The sequence below is a fragment of the Pongo abelii genome, chromosome 2 (assembly GCF_028885655.2).
Source record: "Pongo abelii isolate AG06213 chromosome 2, NHGRI_mPonAbe1-v2.0_pri, whole genome shotgun sequence".
In the NCBI taxonomy this organism is placed as follows: Eukaryota; Metazoa; Chordata; class Mammalia; order Primates; family Hominidae; genus Pongo; species Pongo abelii.
The window spans coordinates 15,580,329-15,597,527 of NC_085928.1; the positions used below are offsets into that span (position 1 = coordinate 15,580,329).

The window sequence follows — 17,199 nt, forward strand, 5'->3', positions numbered from 1 at the left end:
GCCAAGATAGTCTCAATCTCCTGACCTCGTGATCCGCCCACCTCGGCCTCCCAAAGGGCTGGGATTACAGGTGTGAGCCACTGTGTCCGGCCTACTCATTTAACTTATACGGAAATGTATGTAATCTTATGTATATACACATTAGCATACATAATCAAGTGCATTGTTGTTATTTTAAACAAAATTTTACCTGCTAAATCAATTTTTAAGATGTTTTAATTTTACATTCACTTATTCATTCTTTGATGTTCTTCCTTTATGTAGATCCAAGTTTCTGACCTGTATCATTTTCCTTTTTGCTAAAGAATTTCGTTTAACATTTCTTGCAAAGCAGGTCTACTGACAATAAATTTCCTTAGTATTCTGAAAAAAATCTTTATTTTGTCTCTTCACTTTTGAAGGATGATTTTGCAAGGTTCAGAGTTTCTAGGTTGGTGGTTTTCTCTCTCAACACTTCAAATATTTCACTTTCTTCTGGCATGTGTGGTTATCATTCTTATCTTTATTCATGTGTAAGTACAGTGTTTTCCCCCTTGTCTTTTAGGATTGTTTTCCCTTTATTTCTGATTTTCTGTTGTTTGAAAATGATATCCATAGGTGTAGTGGGATTTTTTTGGCCTTTGTCCAGCTTGGTGTTCTCTGGGCTTCCTGTGGTTTTGTTCCCAGACCAAACTGAGGGTTGGGCTGCTATTTCTCGTGGCCCAATAACGAGATGCAGATGAACTGGGGAGGAAGAGAGTTTTTATTTTTGTAACCTGTTATAGGGAGAAGACCTAGAAATTATTGCCAGACCAACTCGAAATTACAAAGTTTTCCAGATGTTATATACCTTTTAAGCTATATGTCTACGTGTAAGTGTGTATTCATCTAAAGACATGAGTGATTAAATTTCTTTTAATCTGTAAGTAAGGTCTGAGTTTTGAAGACCTTCCTCTGGAATCTCAGTAAATTTACTTAATCCAGGTGCTGGGGTGATTACCCTTATCTTGTCTCCTGCTCCTGGAGGTTTGGGGAGTTCTTTCAGACATCCAATAAACTTGTTTGTGGAGGCCTGGGGAATTTCTTTGTTATGCTTTAAGGCCCAGGAAAGGCCTAGGCAAAACTCTTGGCGGGCTTTTGTTACATTCCAGCCTTTGTATAAGGGCACTGGCTTTTTTAGCTTTTAATATTTAACTTAACTAGTCAGTCAGTACTGAAACAGTTGTTATGGAGCCCTGCATTAATGAGACATGGCCTGCCACAGTTTGGTGTCTGATACTAATTTGGGGGAACTTCTCAGTCATTATTGTGTCAAATATTTCTTTTGTTCTTTCCTCTCCTCCTGATATTTCCATTCCATGTTTATTATACCATTTGTAGTTGTTTCAGTTCATAGATACTCTGTTCTATTTTTGTCAGTCCTTTTTGTTTTCTTTTCAGTTTTAAAGATTTCGAATGAGATTTCCTTAAGCTCAGAGATTATTTCCTTAGCTGTGTCTTGTTTACTAAAAAGTCGATCAAAGGCATTCTTCATTTCTGTTGTTGATCTCTTGCATTTCTTCTTAGTTCTTTTTTAGAATTTCCATCTTTCTCCTTACATTGCCTATCTGTTCTTGTATGCTGTCCACTTTATCCATTTAAAGCCCTTAGCATATTAATCGTAGTTTTAAATTCTTGGTCCGATAATCTCAACATCACTGCCGTGGCTGAATCTGGTTCTGATACTTGCTCTGTTGCTTCAAAATGTGTTTTTTATCTTTTAGTATGCCTAGTAATTTTTTCTTGATAGCTGGATATGTACTGGGTAAAAGAAACTACTGTTAAATAGGCCTTTGGTAGGTGGTTTTGGTATTAGAGTAATGCTGATCTCCTAGAATGAGTTGAGAAGCACTATCTCTGCCTCTGTCTTCTGGAAGAATATGATTATGTGCTGATTAGTATTAAGTTAAATCTCAGAGGGAACCTCCTGTAGATCTTGGGTGTTCTTTTTGTGTTGTACTCTGCGTTATGAAATTTAGGTCTCTTGGCCTTCTCAGCTCTGAACTGTGTTTTCTCAAATTCAAGGAGCATCTAAACTCTGGCTGAGTTTACCTTTCCTGCACTGCAGCCTGGAACTGTCTGCATAGTAATCTGAGGCAGTAATGGGGCTTATCTTCGGTTTTTCTTTCTGAGATATCACTACTCTGTGGTTTTTGTCGTCCAATGGCTGAAACATTATTTTATGTATTTTGTCTGTTTTTAGTTGTTTAGGGTGAGAGAGGGTAAGTTACTGTTACTCCATCATGGCTTGATGAATAAATGTGCTGCCCAGGACTCGTAAGGATATAATGGTAATCACCCTAGTTGGCTGACTTTGGAGAGAACTAGTCTCCTTTGCCTATACAAATTAACGGAGCTGCTTTAAAGGTAGTGCTTAAGCAGTCATCATTTGTTGCCACTGGTTGCTGGATAGGTTGGGAAGGTCAGAAGCCACAGTCCACCATCTTTGGAGATTAGGAGGGAAGTTTTAAGTCATTTGAACATAGTTTTTATTTTCATTTTCCCTGGTACGTTGTTAGGACTGTCCTGATGTATACTTCACATAAAGGGATGAGGAAAATGGCCAAGCATGACCCAGCTCCTTTTTCCAACCTTTTTTTTTTTTAATGTCATGCAGTGTCAGACCTCTCTTAGTAAGTTTTACCTTATCAAGTGTTGTTTATAGCATGTTGTAATAGTTAATTATATTTGATTATAAGACTATGGAGAAATCTGAAATGGTTACTCATCAGTAAAAGCTGACAGCTTTAGAATTTTAAAAATGATTTTCAAAGACTCCACTTTGAATGGGGTGCCTAGTATTTGAATGTTGAACTCTTTTGTGTTAGAGTTTACATTTACATTGCTACCAATCTTTTATATTTCAGTTATTCAAGCGGAGAAATGTTGCTACAGCAGAAGAAGAAACAGAAGAAGAAGTTATGTCAGATGGAGGCTTTCATGAGGCTCAGATTAATAACATGGAGATGGCACCAGTAAGATAATGAACTCTTTTCAGTGTTTTTGTGATGAAGATATGAGATGTAGATTTCCTTTTGAGTTTTAAAAAAAGGTTAGATGGCTACAAAAAGTACTTGGCATTTCATTTTTAAAAAGAATATGCTTAATCTCATGGCTCATTAAATGTTTATTATATTTTGGATGAAGTGCAGTTAAATTATAAAGATTAATTCTGCTATAAAAACTTATAAAGCTAATTATAAGATAAAATTATTCTTTAAAAGTTGAATAATAATAGACACCTTATTTATTTATTTATTTATTTATGTTTTAGAGACAGGGTCTTGCTGTGTTGCCCAGGTTGGAGTGCAGTGGCGCAATCATAGGTCACTGCAACCTCGAACTCCTGGGCTTAAGTGATCCTCCTGCCTTAGCCTCCCAAATAGCTGGGACTACAGGCATGTGCCACCATCACTGGCAAATTTTTAAATTTTTTGTGGAGACGGGATCTCACTATGTTGCCCAGGTGAGCTCCCGGCCTCAAGTGATCCTTTTGCCTTGGCCTCCCAAAGTGCTAGAATTACAGGCTTGAGCCATCACACCCAGCCATAAGAGATACTTTAAAGAAAATAATTTTGTATTCATTTACAAAATTGACCTGTTTGTATGATTTAAAAACTTGATTCCACATCAGAACTGTTGGATTTTTCTGTTGTAAACCATTTTGTTACTTTTTTGAAGTTAACATGAAGAGATAAAAGTCATGCTTTATTTGTATGGATTAGACCTATCTAGATTTCTAGAGTATTGTAATTATGTAATTTTAAAAATAGGTTATATATGTGTACATGTATATATATATGTGTACACGTGTGTATATATGTGTACACGTGTGTGTATATATATACACATGTACACGTGCGCGCGCACGCGCACACACACACACACACACAGTTTTTTTAAAAAGAAAATTATCTCCTAAAAGGTACTGTTGTTTGTAGTAACAAAAAAAGTACAATTTAAAAAAAATGAGGAAAAGTCTTTCTTCCGCTTAGCCACCTAGTATTTTTCTCCATTGGCAACTAGTATTACTAAATTCTTATTTATTCTTTCTGAGAACTTTTGTATATTAAAATGTTCTCCTCTCCCCCACCTTTTTTTTTTTTGGTAAATGGTGGCATACTATTCGTAGTATTTTGTAGTTTTTTAATTTCATTTCATAGATCTCCAGTTTACATGAACCAGCTTTCTTTGAGAGTTGGGAGGGTAGTATTATTTCCTTTGGAATTCATACAGATAAAGCCAATGCCATCATTTTGTGATGAAAGTTTCTAGGCCCTTCAGAAAGCCAGTCTTTCCAGTTTTTTAAAAAAGAGTGTTAAGTGAATATAAAGTGTTTTATGGATTGTATTAGGGTTCTCCAGAGAAGCAGAACCAATGAGAGAAAGAAATTTAGTTTAAGAAAGTGGCTCATGTCTTTGGGAGCTGGCAAGTGTGAAATCTGCAGGGCACACTGGCCCACTATAAATTCAGGTTAAGAGTTGATGTTGTTGAATCCCTTTTTCTTCAGAAAACCTAGTCTTTGCTCTTAAGGGTTTCAACTGATTGGATGAGGCCAACTTGGACTACAGGCGTGTGCCACTACCCCCAGCTAATTTTTTGTATTTTTAGTAGAGACGGGGTTTCACCATATTGGCCAGGTTGGTCTCGAACTCCTGACCTCGTGATCCACCCACCTTGGCTTCCCAAAGTATTGGGATTACAGGCGTTAGCCACCGCACCCAGCCAGATTACAACTTTCCTTTGTGCAACTAAAAATGTGTGGATGGTTCTTGACTTAGGAGGGTTCAAGTCAGGATTTTTCAACTTTACAGTGGTGTGAAAGCAATGTGCAATCAGTAGGAACTGTATTTTGAATACCCATACAGTCACTCTGTTTCTCATTTTCAGTACAGTATTAAGTAAATTACATGAGATAGTCAACACTTTATTATAAAATAGGCTTTGCGTTAGATCATTTGTTCAGCTGTAGGCTAATGTATGTGTTCTGACCATATTTAAGGTAGGCTAGGCTAGGCAATGAAGTTTGGTAGGTTAGGTGTATTAAGTGTGTTTTTTACTTATGATATTTTCAACTTATGATGGGTTTAGTGGGGCATAACCCCATTCATTGTAAGTTGAGGCACATCTGTACTAACTCCTTCTGCAGAAGAGGATGCAAAATCTTTGGGTGATGTTCACTCCTGTCCTTGATAGCCTGTGACGTAAATATTATAATGTAAAGTTAACAGTACTTAAATAGTGTGATGTAAAGTCAGTACAGCTTGCTATAAGACAACAAGAGAGGGAAGAAAAAGATATCTGTTTAATGTGTATACATATATATATATATATATGAATGTGTTTGTGCAAACATATTCATAACAAATCATATAGAAACCTTTATTTAGGAATCAGTCTTGCAATTTTGAAAATAGTTACTTTTCTGATTCTTGAGTAGAATGCGTCATATATTCCCCTATGAGGATTCTTAGGTATTGCTTACCAGCCATCCAGCGTTTACAGCTTAGTGCAGCTTTCTTCACAATTCATCTTGTTGACAGCTGCCCTTCATGAAATAAGAACTTTGTTTCTTTGTGACAAATGACCCTGAGAAGAAAATTAACTGCTAATACTGGCGATGAGTTAGGGTGGGAAATGGAAACATTCTAATAGAGCAAGAAGGTAGTGGGAAACTGGAAAGTTTTAATAAAACAAGAAAGAAATTTTAAATAAGTTTAAAAGTCAGCTGTTGAATTTGGCAGTGGCTAGATTTATACAGGACCACTCTATATACTCACTCAATAAATATTGCAGAGCATTTACAGTACACCAGCCCTTAGTGATAGAGTAAGACAGGGTCTTGGGCTTACAAGGAAGTTACAGTATACTGGAGGAACACAGAAAAATATCTGGGAGTGTAATAAGGGCTGGGCATACAATTGAAATACGGTGCTGTGATAGAGATAGAGTGGCTACTTTAGGCCTGGAGGTCTTGAAAAGCCATCTTTTAAAACTTAACATTTAATTTTGATAACAAAGAATAGCCAGCTATGTGATGAGCAAGAAGGGGAAGAGCAATAAGCTCCTTGTCTTATTATTTACTAGTAAGATTACTTTCTACTGTGAGCTTTTTAATGATAGACAAAGAATTTGGCTTCATTATATTATTAATCATCTTACACATTTCTATATGTAAAGATTGTCCTACCTTTATGTAACTTCTGGGGAAGTATGATTAACTTAATAACTTGGCCATGATATCTGTTATCTTTGTTTCCTTTGAATTAAGGTTGATAATTTATTATATGTTCTTTTGTTTGTGATCGCAGGGTGGTGTCATCACTTCTGACATGATTGAAATGATATTTTCCAAAAGCCCAGAGCAACAGCTTTCAGCAACACAGAAATTCAGGAAACTGCTTTCAAAAGGTGAGCTATGAATATGTTCAGTATATTTTTTCATGTCTCTACAAAATTACTTTCCCATAGTCTGTTTTTCATACCACAGATAATTTGTTTTGGAGTATATTTATCAATAAAAGAATAAAAATACAGACATATATGTAATTGTGAACCATGCCTAAATTTTAAGTTTCCTATTTATTTGTGGGATCTTACCAGGATCAGAAAACAGAATTATTTTCATTTTTGGGTTATTTTATAAAAGACCTTACAGTGAGTAGTAGTCAGTATCTCATGTTAATTCAAATTGAGAGATTGACTTTTTTTAATAGAGTGACTTTAAAAATACTCCTTGAAAGAGCTATGATTGTTGATTTTAATGTTAGCAATTTACCACTGAAAGTTAGGAATGGATTTACTGGTGGGCAGGGTGATTACCTTTTTTTTTTTTTTTTTTTTAAGACGGCTCTGTCGCCAGTTTGGAGTGCAGGCTGGGTGCGATCTCGGCTCACTGCAACCTCCGACTCCCTGGTTCAAGCGATTTTCCTGCCTCAGCCTCCCGAGTAGCTGGGATTACAGTTACACGCCACCACGCCCAGCTAATTTTTGTATTTTTTTTTTTTTTTTGAGGCGGAGTCTCGCTCTGTGGCCCTGCTCTGTCGCCCAGGCTGGAGTGCAGTGGCGCTATCTTGGCTCACTGCAAGCTCCGCCTTCCGGGTTCACGCCATTCTCCTGCCTCAGCCTCCTGAGTAGCTGGGACTACAGGCGCCCGCCACCGCACCCAGCTAATTTTTTGTATTTTTATTAGAGATGGTGTTTCACTGTGTTAGCCAGGATGGTCTTGATCTCCTGATCTTGTGATCCGCCCGCCTTGGCCTCCCAAAGTGCTGGGATTACAGGCGTGAGCCACGCTCCCGGCCTTTTTTGTATTTTTAGTAGAGATAGGGTTTCACCATGTTGGTCAGGATGATCTCGATCTCCTATCGTGATCCGTCTGCCTCTGCCTCCCAAAATGCTGGGATTACAGGCATGAGCCACTGCGCCCGGCTGGTAATTACTTTTTTTGATATAATTAGTGTAGAATGGAATCTGATATTTGTTATCAACCTGGGCAAGTAAAAAGAATTCTGAAACCAATTATTACGTTGATAGTAAATACTTAAACCCCCCAGTATTAAGTTATGGTTGTTTAGAGTCATTAGTGATTAAAAAAAATTTAATATATCCCTTGAGGTTAAGTGGAATAAAAAACTACCACTATGACAAAAAAAAATTGTCTTTTGCAGACCGCTTATTAAAAATATTTGAAGGAAATGTATACTTCCTCACCCCTTTTAAAAAAGTCTTATCTCTTTCAACATGCTAAGCTTAATGGTTTTCTTCTGTAATTTTTTTTTTTTTTAAGGGCTTTCACATTCTGCTACCTTCCTGCATGTATTCTGGTTTGCCAGCATACCTCTTAAAAATGTGATAACTAGAATCCAATATTTCAGATGTGTTGTTATTAATGTAGGGTATGGTGAGAGGTTACCTTCTTTGCCCTAGGAGTGTCTATTTTGATAATGTAGTCCAAGGTAGCTAGTTATTTTGATAGTCATGGCATAGTAATATTTTATTGAATTTTCAGCAAACTAAACTCCCTAGTGCTTTCGTTCACGAACTGTTGTTAGGTTTTGTTTGTGAAGTCATGTAGATTTTAAAAAATTGCCGTTTGAAAAATTTAGATGCTGAACTTTGCTTTATTTCGGTTTTTTGTTGTTGTTGTTGCCTATTCTGACTTATTGTTCTTTTTCTGTGTTATTTCTGTAACTCAGCATATTAACTAGTTTATTATAATCATCAAATTTGTTTTTTTGTGTTTACCTGAGTGGTTAATAGAAATGTTGAACCAGGTAAATGACATGTCATTAGAGTCCTCTCCAAATGAACATTGAATCATTAGTCACCTCTTTCAGTAAGGCCATTGACTTGGGTAAGAATCTGCCTAGTAGTATTGTGATCTAATTGCCATTTTTCTGGCGTTGCCACATGCATATTGTCAGTAACTTTGTCAGTCTCTGGCTGAAGTTATTAATCTGATTGTCTATGACATTTCTTTCCTATTTGCCTTATAAGTTTTTATTGAGTGACATCATTTATAGGATACTGTATTATCGTGAATGAAAGTGAGATTAAGTTGGCAAGTCAATCTTAGCGAATTCTTGCTAGCTCCTACAGGTACAAAATTAAATTCTGCAGGCCTACTGAGAATCTGGTAATGCAATTCCTTAAGACGATTTACAACAGACAAGAGCAGTTAGACTTAAAACCCATGTACAGGAAACAGGCTAGAAGGAAGTATACCAGAACACTTAACAATGGTCTTTTGAGGGGTTTTTTGCCCCCTGCTTTTTAGGTTTTCTAAAAAGTGGAGGCAGTAATTTAATTTTTAAGAATTCTTCCCATCCTTTATTCTCATATTGAGACTTGTCTTCATTGTGAAACATTCCAGACTACCCTATCCTCAAAGTGATAAACCCAATTTGACATTTCATTTGTTTTGGGTAGATTTCCAACATGAGAGATGGTAAATGGAGGGAGGGATGTTAAGAAATTTTGAGCTGTCAAGTTCTTGCATTGAAATCAAAGGATTTTTTTTTTCTTTTATTTTATGGGGAAACAGAACCTAACCCTCCTATTGATGAAGTTATCAGCACACCAGGAGTAGTGGCCAGGTTTGTGGAGTTCCTCAAACGAAAAGAGAATTGTACACTGCAGGTGCGAGTAATTTTTATTTATTGCCTCATAACTTAATTCCTTTTGAAAATTTTTGTTTTGTACACAAATTTGTTACTAATTTTTATGTGTATGAAGAATTAAGTTTGTTTATAATGATATTCCTGACAATTACATTGCAAGCTGCTTTCATAGCTTTGTTAACATGTAGGCCTTCCTTATACTCTTTATTATTCTTATCATTTTTAATCATTTAAAATGTTTTATGATTGTAAATAATACTTCTCTAATAGGGAAATGTTTACAGCAGAGGAGCCATTACAACTAGGAACTTACGTGTGGGCTACATAAAATTTGGTTTTGAGGGAGTTTTAGATGATACTTGGTGGCTTTCTCAGGATGGTGTGACATGGGCTTGATCAGAGTCTTATTAATTCCCAAATCTGTTCCTAATTAATTATTCCTCCACCCCACAAAAAGCCGATAAGGAGATAACCTTGTCAGGAATCTGTGTACTTATTGCTGTGTCAATTTAGGCTTTCAGTACTGTACTATATAAGGGATTCCAAGAGGACATTTTGTAATCTCTGGATTCAGAATTTTCTTTTTTTTTTCTTCTTCTTTTTCTTGAGACAGAGTCTTGCTCTGTCGCTCATGCTGGAGTGCAGTGGCAAGATCTCAGTTCACTGCAAATTCCATCTCCCAGATTCAAGTGATTCTCCTGCCTCAGCCTCCCATGAAGCTGGGATTACAGACAGCCGCCACCACGTCCGGCTAATTTTTGTATTTTTAGTAGAGATGAGGTTTTGCCATGTTGGCCAGGCTGGTCTCGAACTCCTGACCTCAAGTGATCCACCTGCTTGGCCTCCCAAAGTGCTGGGATTACAGGTGTGAGCCACTGCTTCCAGCCAAGGATTCAGTAATTTTCATAAGAAAAGAAACCAACAGTCAGCTGACTCTTATCCTGAAAGTTATCTAGAAATTCTAAACTACTATTTTTTTTCCCCCTGGATAAAGTTGAGTTTTTAGTAAACTGATGATTTTTTAGTAAACTTCCCTGGAGTAACCAACTGAGTCAGTGCCTTTATTAGTAACAAATACATGTGATCCCTAAATTCTCACCTGTAGGATCTAATCTCAAAGGCTTGGGCCCCGAGACTATGCAACTTTAAAAATTGGTTAGGTACCAAGTTGATCACAAAATGGGATTATCTTTCTAAGTAAATATTTGCCAAAAACTAGTTAATCATAAAGATATCCCCCGTCCCTTGTGTGCTGTTCTTTACTCTAAGGCTGGAGCCATGTAGACACTGGGGCATTTTTGTTAAGTGATAGCTCCTGTCCCCAGGTTCCTTACTGTCCACACCATTATAGATTATTCATACAACTTGATGATTTGCCTTGATGTTTTCTCTCCTTTCCTCCTATCCCTTCTTTCTCTTTGTTTTACACTCTTTGTTGCGGTGATGAGTTCCTTCCAGAGGAAAAACAAGAAATCCAGAAAAGGTAGAGTACTTCAATGTCCCATCAGTTTTTCTTCTCCAGTTTGACACTTACCAGTTCCCATGCTCATTTGAATTAAGGTTCTGTTTTGCTAGCTGCCTCCTGGATTGTAATTCTGGTCCCCATCTAAGGCCAGGATCATCAGCCACCTGAAAAATAATAACGTTCACCCTGAGAGCAAGGGAAGAGAGAGACTTTTCTCAGGATAAAAGGAAATCCAGACAACCAACACTGCAGAGAACAGAGCCTGATCCCCTAAGCAACCTGCCGAGAACCAGAGGGACCAAATGAGGAACCTTACTGCAGTTTATCATTTGAAATGCTTTGTAGGAAGAGGGAGGTAGGGAAAATTATTTTGTTCATGCTGAAAAAAGTGTTTCTTTCCTGTCTCTGGGAATGAGAGTAGATGAGAGATACTGAATTTACTCCTTGATTTGGCGGTTTTTATTAGGTGGTAGTTCTTTTATGCATTAAAGATAGATGGTATATAACCTTTCAGTTCTAAAATGAAAAAAGTCGGAGAAATGGATCTTTCCCCACTTGTACTCCTTAAAAAGTACAAGTACATTCTCTGACAGTGCCCTCTTCTGGCTAAGACATTCTACATCTTTTTTTAATTCATTACTCTGTAATCGTGGAACTTGTATTTTAACCCATCTGAAGATGAAAGCCTTCAGAAATCTCTAATTTGCTTCTACGTAAACTCCCAGATTCCACCCTTGTGCAAACTAATAATTAGGCTGAAATATTGCAAAATGATTCCTCTGGAAGTGATAACCTCATGATTTTATGAGGATAGTCTTAGCTGTCCTAACTCTGAGAAATAACCAACTGTTTGTTATCTAAGGGCCATCTCTAGCTTTTTTATGTGCACGTTTAAGGACACCATGGTGTTCTGTCTCCACTGTGACTAGTGGGGACCTTTGACTACCTCAGAAGCAAGGGGGCAAGTATATCGAGAGAGATCTTAAAGCCAGGAGAGTTGATGATCTGCCATGTTTTCAAATAATTAGACTTGCTCTGGGAAGCTTGGAGGTTACTCCTTCCTCTGCCTTCTTGGAGAGCACACAGATGTAAGCTATCCCTGATACTCTTACCTGCTTATTAGAACTTGAGTAGTGCACCTTTGGAATAGGGCTTTTGTCATTTCTCTTCCAGAAGGAGAGTCATGCTATGTGGTGCCAAGAGGAAATTTGATGGCTCAGCTCACTAATAAATCTTGTGGACAAACTTAATTTCTTCATTCCATAGATAAAGAACTGTGAATCCTAGTGAAGGATCTTTTTATGTTCTTTCTGGCTTCCCAAGTCAGTAAGGTACCTCAAACCAGGGAGATAAAAGTGCCTGCTTTGAGCATTGCTACCCAGGTACTGAAGGTGAACATGGGTGGAATCTAGGATTTTGGAAGCAGACAATGGCTTTTAGCTAAGCGCATTCTCAAGCTCAGTGACATCTAGGTCTCAGATAGACCTGAGCCCTTGTCATGAGACTGGTCTGGTTTATGGCATGGTCTGTGAGCCTACTTTTTTGCTTCTTTGAGTCCAGGCCCAGTATCTTTGTACTGTCCTTTGCAATGCTGAGATGTGGCATTCCCAAACTTTCTTATAGAAGTTTATAAAAATAGCTAGAAATAAATATATTGCCTTCTATTTCCAAATATTAGACAGATAATCCTTGGAAAGTTGTAAATTTGAATTACATTGGCTTAGTTTCCCCTTTTCTGCCTTTCTTGTCCCCTCTAAAAGCTTAATGTGATAAACTGCAGTAAGCCTTCATCCTCCTGTGTTTTTTCCCATCTTCATTGATCTCTCTGCCTTTCCTGGAAAGTTGCTCAGATGACTCAGGCACTGTTCTCTGCAGAGTTTGCTATCTGGGTTTATTTTTCTGATGTGAGCCTTTCTTTTCACTTGCTCTCCAGGTGAGCCTGGCATTTGCTAGGAACCAGAGTGGAACCGGCAAAGTGGCCAGCAACAGAGTCCTGATCCAAATGGAGAAAGGGAACCAGGCGTACCTCAACCTGGAGTGGGAAACTTGATAGGAGGTCAGAAGTACTTCAGCTTTGGATTCTCATTTTCCTTATTTAAGGAACTGAGCGCCAGAAGGTAGAGACTAAGAAAGGGAAGAGAGAAAACATCAAACCTCCAGTGTGCAGATTTCAGTTGTAGCCTTATTTAGTGAGTTCAGGACAGTGAAAAATAATGAGTGGAATTACAATTTGTAAGTAGTTACAGCTGCATGATAGCTTGTTTCCTTGTATGATGCCATTCTTGGATATTAAGAATATAGTAGTTTAAAACAACAAAAGAAATGAACATTTTATTTGGCCACCATTTGTTACTTCAGGCAATACCATTTCTTAGATTTTTTTTTTTTTCCAGGTTAATGATTTCCTTGTAACAGCGTTGCTTACTTTAATTAATTTTTTTGGCTGTTTCTATCATAACTTTATGCATATGTGTTTGCCATCAATTCTAGGCTTTCCCATTTCACAACTATTTCATGTTAAATTCTAGTCTAGTACCCAAGGCTGAAACATTTAGAAAAAACAGAAAAATAGATGGCAAATCTCAGTGGAATACAGCTTTAAAGTACAGACTATGATGAAAGGGAAGTTACGTAGTTTAAAGTACATCAAATTTTTTAAAAACATATACTTAAATACGTTTAACAGTTACTTCTTCTAACATTAACAGAGGCCTATATTCAGGGAGATTCTGTTTTTTACTCCCCCCCCTCATACATATGTGGATACCTGCATAAACATACATACGTATCACACGTGTATAGATGTGTGTAGAAAATTTCACAAATACAGCTTGATTAGCTTTCACAAAGTGAAAACAGCAAAGTAATCAGCACCCTGTGTGTGTGTTTTATTGCCTTATTAATGCATGAATATGGTTGTATTTTCAGTGGTCCTCTTGTTACAGTTACCCATCTACTTCTATCCCCAATAATAGCAAAACTGTTTTTGATTTTCATTCCTGAATTGCATTGAGAGGTTATCATCATTGTGTACTACTTAGTGATAAGCATAACTGGCATGTTATTCTTTTGCTAAGATGTAATAATTTCTCTTTTTTACCATCTGTATTCAGGCCGTTAATCACTTACTTTTCATTTTCTTAGTCACTGTCACTTGAATTGTTTTGCTTCTCTATTTTATTAACTTGTGTAGCTTCTGGAATTCTCCCTCATTTGCCCTGAGATCTTTGGTGCTAAACTCAAAATAGCAGTTTGAACGCTGGCACCAATTAGAATTCTAAGTAATTTTTTCTCACGAATAACTCTGTACTATATCCCTGTGTACCCAGGTTATTATTATAGTTTCTTTTGTATCCAAATCTCACTGTAATCTTTTTCTTGTATACAGATGGTATGTATTCTGATCTTATTTTTTTTCCAGATTGCTTTTCCTTACAGTTTTCATTTATTTGACTTTATGTTTGCAGTATCTGATGACTGTTTATTGAACTTTGAGCCTGCCTTGTGGTGGGACAGTTTGCTTTTATACTTACATCATATGACTCTAGTTTACAAATTAATTTTCTTAGTAAGCAAAAGAAGCTACATCTTAGGTGAACTTGTTTTTTCTTTTTTAGTATAAATAATCTGGCATACTGTTATTTAAAATTTCTTGAACTAGATATCCAAACTACAAGCAATTGGAATATTTCTGGGTCAGCATTATGTTTCAGGAAACTATGACTGGGCTTCGTAATGTATTAGATTAGGAGGCTGTAACTTAGTCCTTGTCTTTGACTGTGTAACATTACTCGAGTCATTAGTCAAATTGTTGGATTTTTTTCAGGTAGTTTCCTCATTTGTACACAAGAAAAGCCAGATACTTTACATCTCTGGGTTGTTGTAGGGATCATCTGCGAGTATGTGAATAGTACTTTGAAAATATAAAGTGGCCGGGTGCGGTGGCTCATGCCTGTAATCCCAGCACTTTGGGAGGCCTAGATGGGAGGATGACTTGAGATCAGGAGTTCAAGACCAGCCTGACGAACATGATGAAACCTCGTCTCTACTAAAAATACAAAAATTAGCCGGGCGTGGTGGCACATGCCTGTAATCCCAGCTACTTGGGAGGCTGAGGCAGGAGAATCACTTGAATCCGGGAGGCAGAGGTTGCAGTGAGCCGAGAACGCGCCATTGCACTCCAGCCTGGGCAACAAGAGCGAGACTCTGTCTCAAAAAAGAAAAAAAAGAAAATATAAAGTACAGTACAAATGTCAAGTTTTAATTCAGATGTACTGAAAGGGTCTGAGTGTTGCTTTCATTAGTAATTTAATCATAGAGATGAATATGGGAAGAATTTTTATTTCATGATATCTGGGGTTTAATCTGCAAGTCCCCAGAATTTTTGTTGTAACAAAAAGGGACCAGATACGGGCTCTTTAACCGAAGTACTCCTACTCTGGGCCTCCCTGCTGCTACTAAACCACCTTACCTCACTCATGTATGTCACTTTTATAGTTTTCTTTGGAACATCCATTGGTTATGTGTCTTCTGCTATGAATTTTCTATCGTTAACATAGCTTTGAACATGATTTGATTAGATTGCCCATTTTCCTCTGTCTTCCTCTATTCCCAAAGATTAATGAATTTAGTTTTCTACCTGACAGCTACCTTTTAGTTAATCTGGAAGCTTAGAAGAATCACAGGTCATTTGATGATGACTTGTTATTTTCTCTGATTTAAAGGACATGCCGTGGAATTTTTCTTTTTTTCTGTGTATGTGCTTTATTAAATAGAAGACGGAATGGTGGAAGAAACAACCTGAAATGTAATTAAGAACTCTTAACTAAATAGAAAAGAGTTCATTATTGGATTTCTGAATATTAGGCTAAAGAGTCAAGTTAGTGTTAGAGATATATTTTAGTAGTATGCTCTATTTTTTGTTGGCCATAATTTCCTTTATATCTTCTGTTTACCAGTGCTGTAATGCTATATATCAACCTTTAGTCAGTTTACCTTCATTTTTCCCTACCTATTAAGAATGCCCAAAAAGTTCTATCTCTGTATTTTGGTTTGGAGCCCTCTCATTTATTGGAAGCTCTTATGCTTTGAAGTTGTCATTTCTTTTCATTATGTGCTGTTAACTCCTTTCACCTACTTATCACTTGATACCTTTTGCCTTTTTCACTGTGCCTGTATTTTATGTTTCACACTGACATTCTCTCCCCATTTTACTTTGCCCGTTCTACAGAAGTTTTAAAATCTTTTTTATTAGAGAACATACATGGTACAGGCTAAAAGGCACATAAGGCTTTCCAGTGAAAAGTGTCTGTCTCATCCTTATTCCCTAGTTACCATCACCTTTCCATGCAGGCAAACAAGTATTTAGTTTCCTCTAACTCATTCTGGAGATAATCTGTGCAATAAGTAAATTAATGCATATATTCCTTTTTAATGCTTTTAGAAAATATGGTATAATGCCATATTAATGTACACTGTTCACATTTTGTTTTCATTTATATCTTGGGAGATCATTCCATATCAGCATATGTAACACTCTCTCATTCTTTTTATGGTGTCATGTTTACTCTTTCTTGAACTGAAATTTTAGACACCCTGAATATTCTTCTAGGTTGAGGTATTTCTTCTGGATATTCTTCTTTTAAAATTAATATAGTACTCAACTGATAGGTTATGTGCAAATAATGATCTCAGAATCTTTTTTCATGTACAGAAAATGTTACTGTTATAAGTAAACAAACTTTTACTTTCTAAAAAGATAATGAAAATTATTTTTATCTTTATAGTTTGAATCAGCTTGGGTACTGACAAATATTGCTTCAGGAAATTCTCTTCAGACCCGGATTGTGATTCAGGCAGGAGCTGTGCCCATCTTCATAGAGTTGCTCAGCTCAGAGTTTGAAGATGTCCAGGAACAGGTAAAAATGAAACAAAAAGAAGCAGGTGAAAGAAATTTTTTGGCTGGGCACGTCGCTCACGCCTGTAATCCCAACATTTTGGGAGGCCAAGGTGGGTAGATCACGAGAAGTTCGAGACCAGCCTAGCCAACATGGTGAAATCCCACCTCTATTAAAAATACAAAAATTAGCCGGGCATGGTGGTGCGTGTCTGTAATCCCAGTTACTTGGGAGGCTGAGGCAGGAGAATTGCTTGAACCCGAGAGGTGGATGTTGCAGTGAGCCGAGATCGCGTCATTGCACTCCAGCCTGGGTGACAAGAGCAAGACTTTGTCTCAAAAAAAAAAAAACAAAAAAAAAACAAAAAAAGAAAAACAAACAAAAAACACAAAATTTCCCAACATAATAAGGAGCTGAGTTTCACCCAGTTGGCTTTGGTAATCTATGTATTGTCACAAAGGAGTGTTCTAGAAATTTAGTCTTAACCAAATAGAAAATTTCTCAGTGACTGTAGGCAGAATTTCTCTTAGACACATAAAATAATCTTCCCCTTCCAAACATGACATTCTTTAAGCCCTGTATATGTACTTTTTTAGACCATGTAAGCAGTTACTGATAGAGGTTTTTTCTTGTAGAAATTTCAAGTGCTGAAAGTAGGCCAGGTGCTGTGGTTCCTGCCTGTAATTCCAGCACTTGG

At 37.1% G+C, this 17,199-nt stretch overlaps 1 protein-coding gene across 2 annotated transcripts in view; it reads left to right on the forward strand.

Annotated features, from left to right (window-relative positions):
- Positions 1 to 17,199, forward strand: part of KPNA1 (karyopherin subunit alpha 1) — a 90,654-nt gene that overhangs the window by 44,666 nt on the left and 28,789 nt on the right. For both annotated transcript variants that reach the window (XM_009238466.4, NM_001132546.1), the window contains 4 exon segments: positions 2,886 to 2,993; positions 6,330 to 6,429; positions 9,065 to 9,159; positions 16,392 to 16,523. In XM_009238466.4, coding sequence (XP_009236741.1) covers positions 2,886 to 2,993; positions 6,330 to 6,429; positions 9,065 to 9,159; positions 16,392 to 16,523 — 435 coding nt within the window.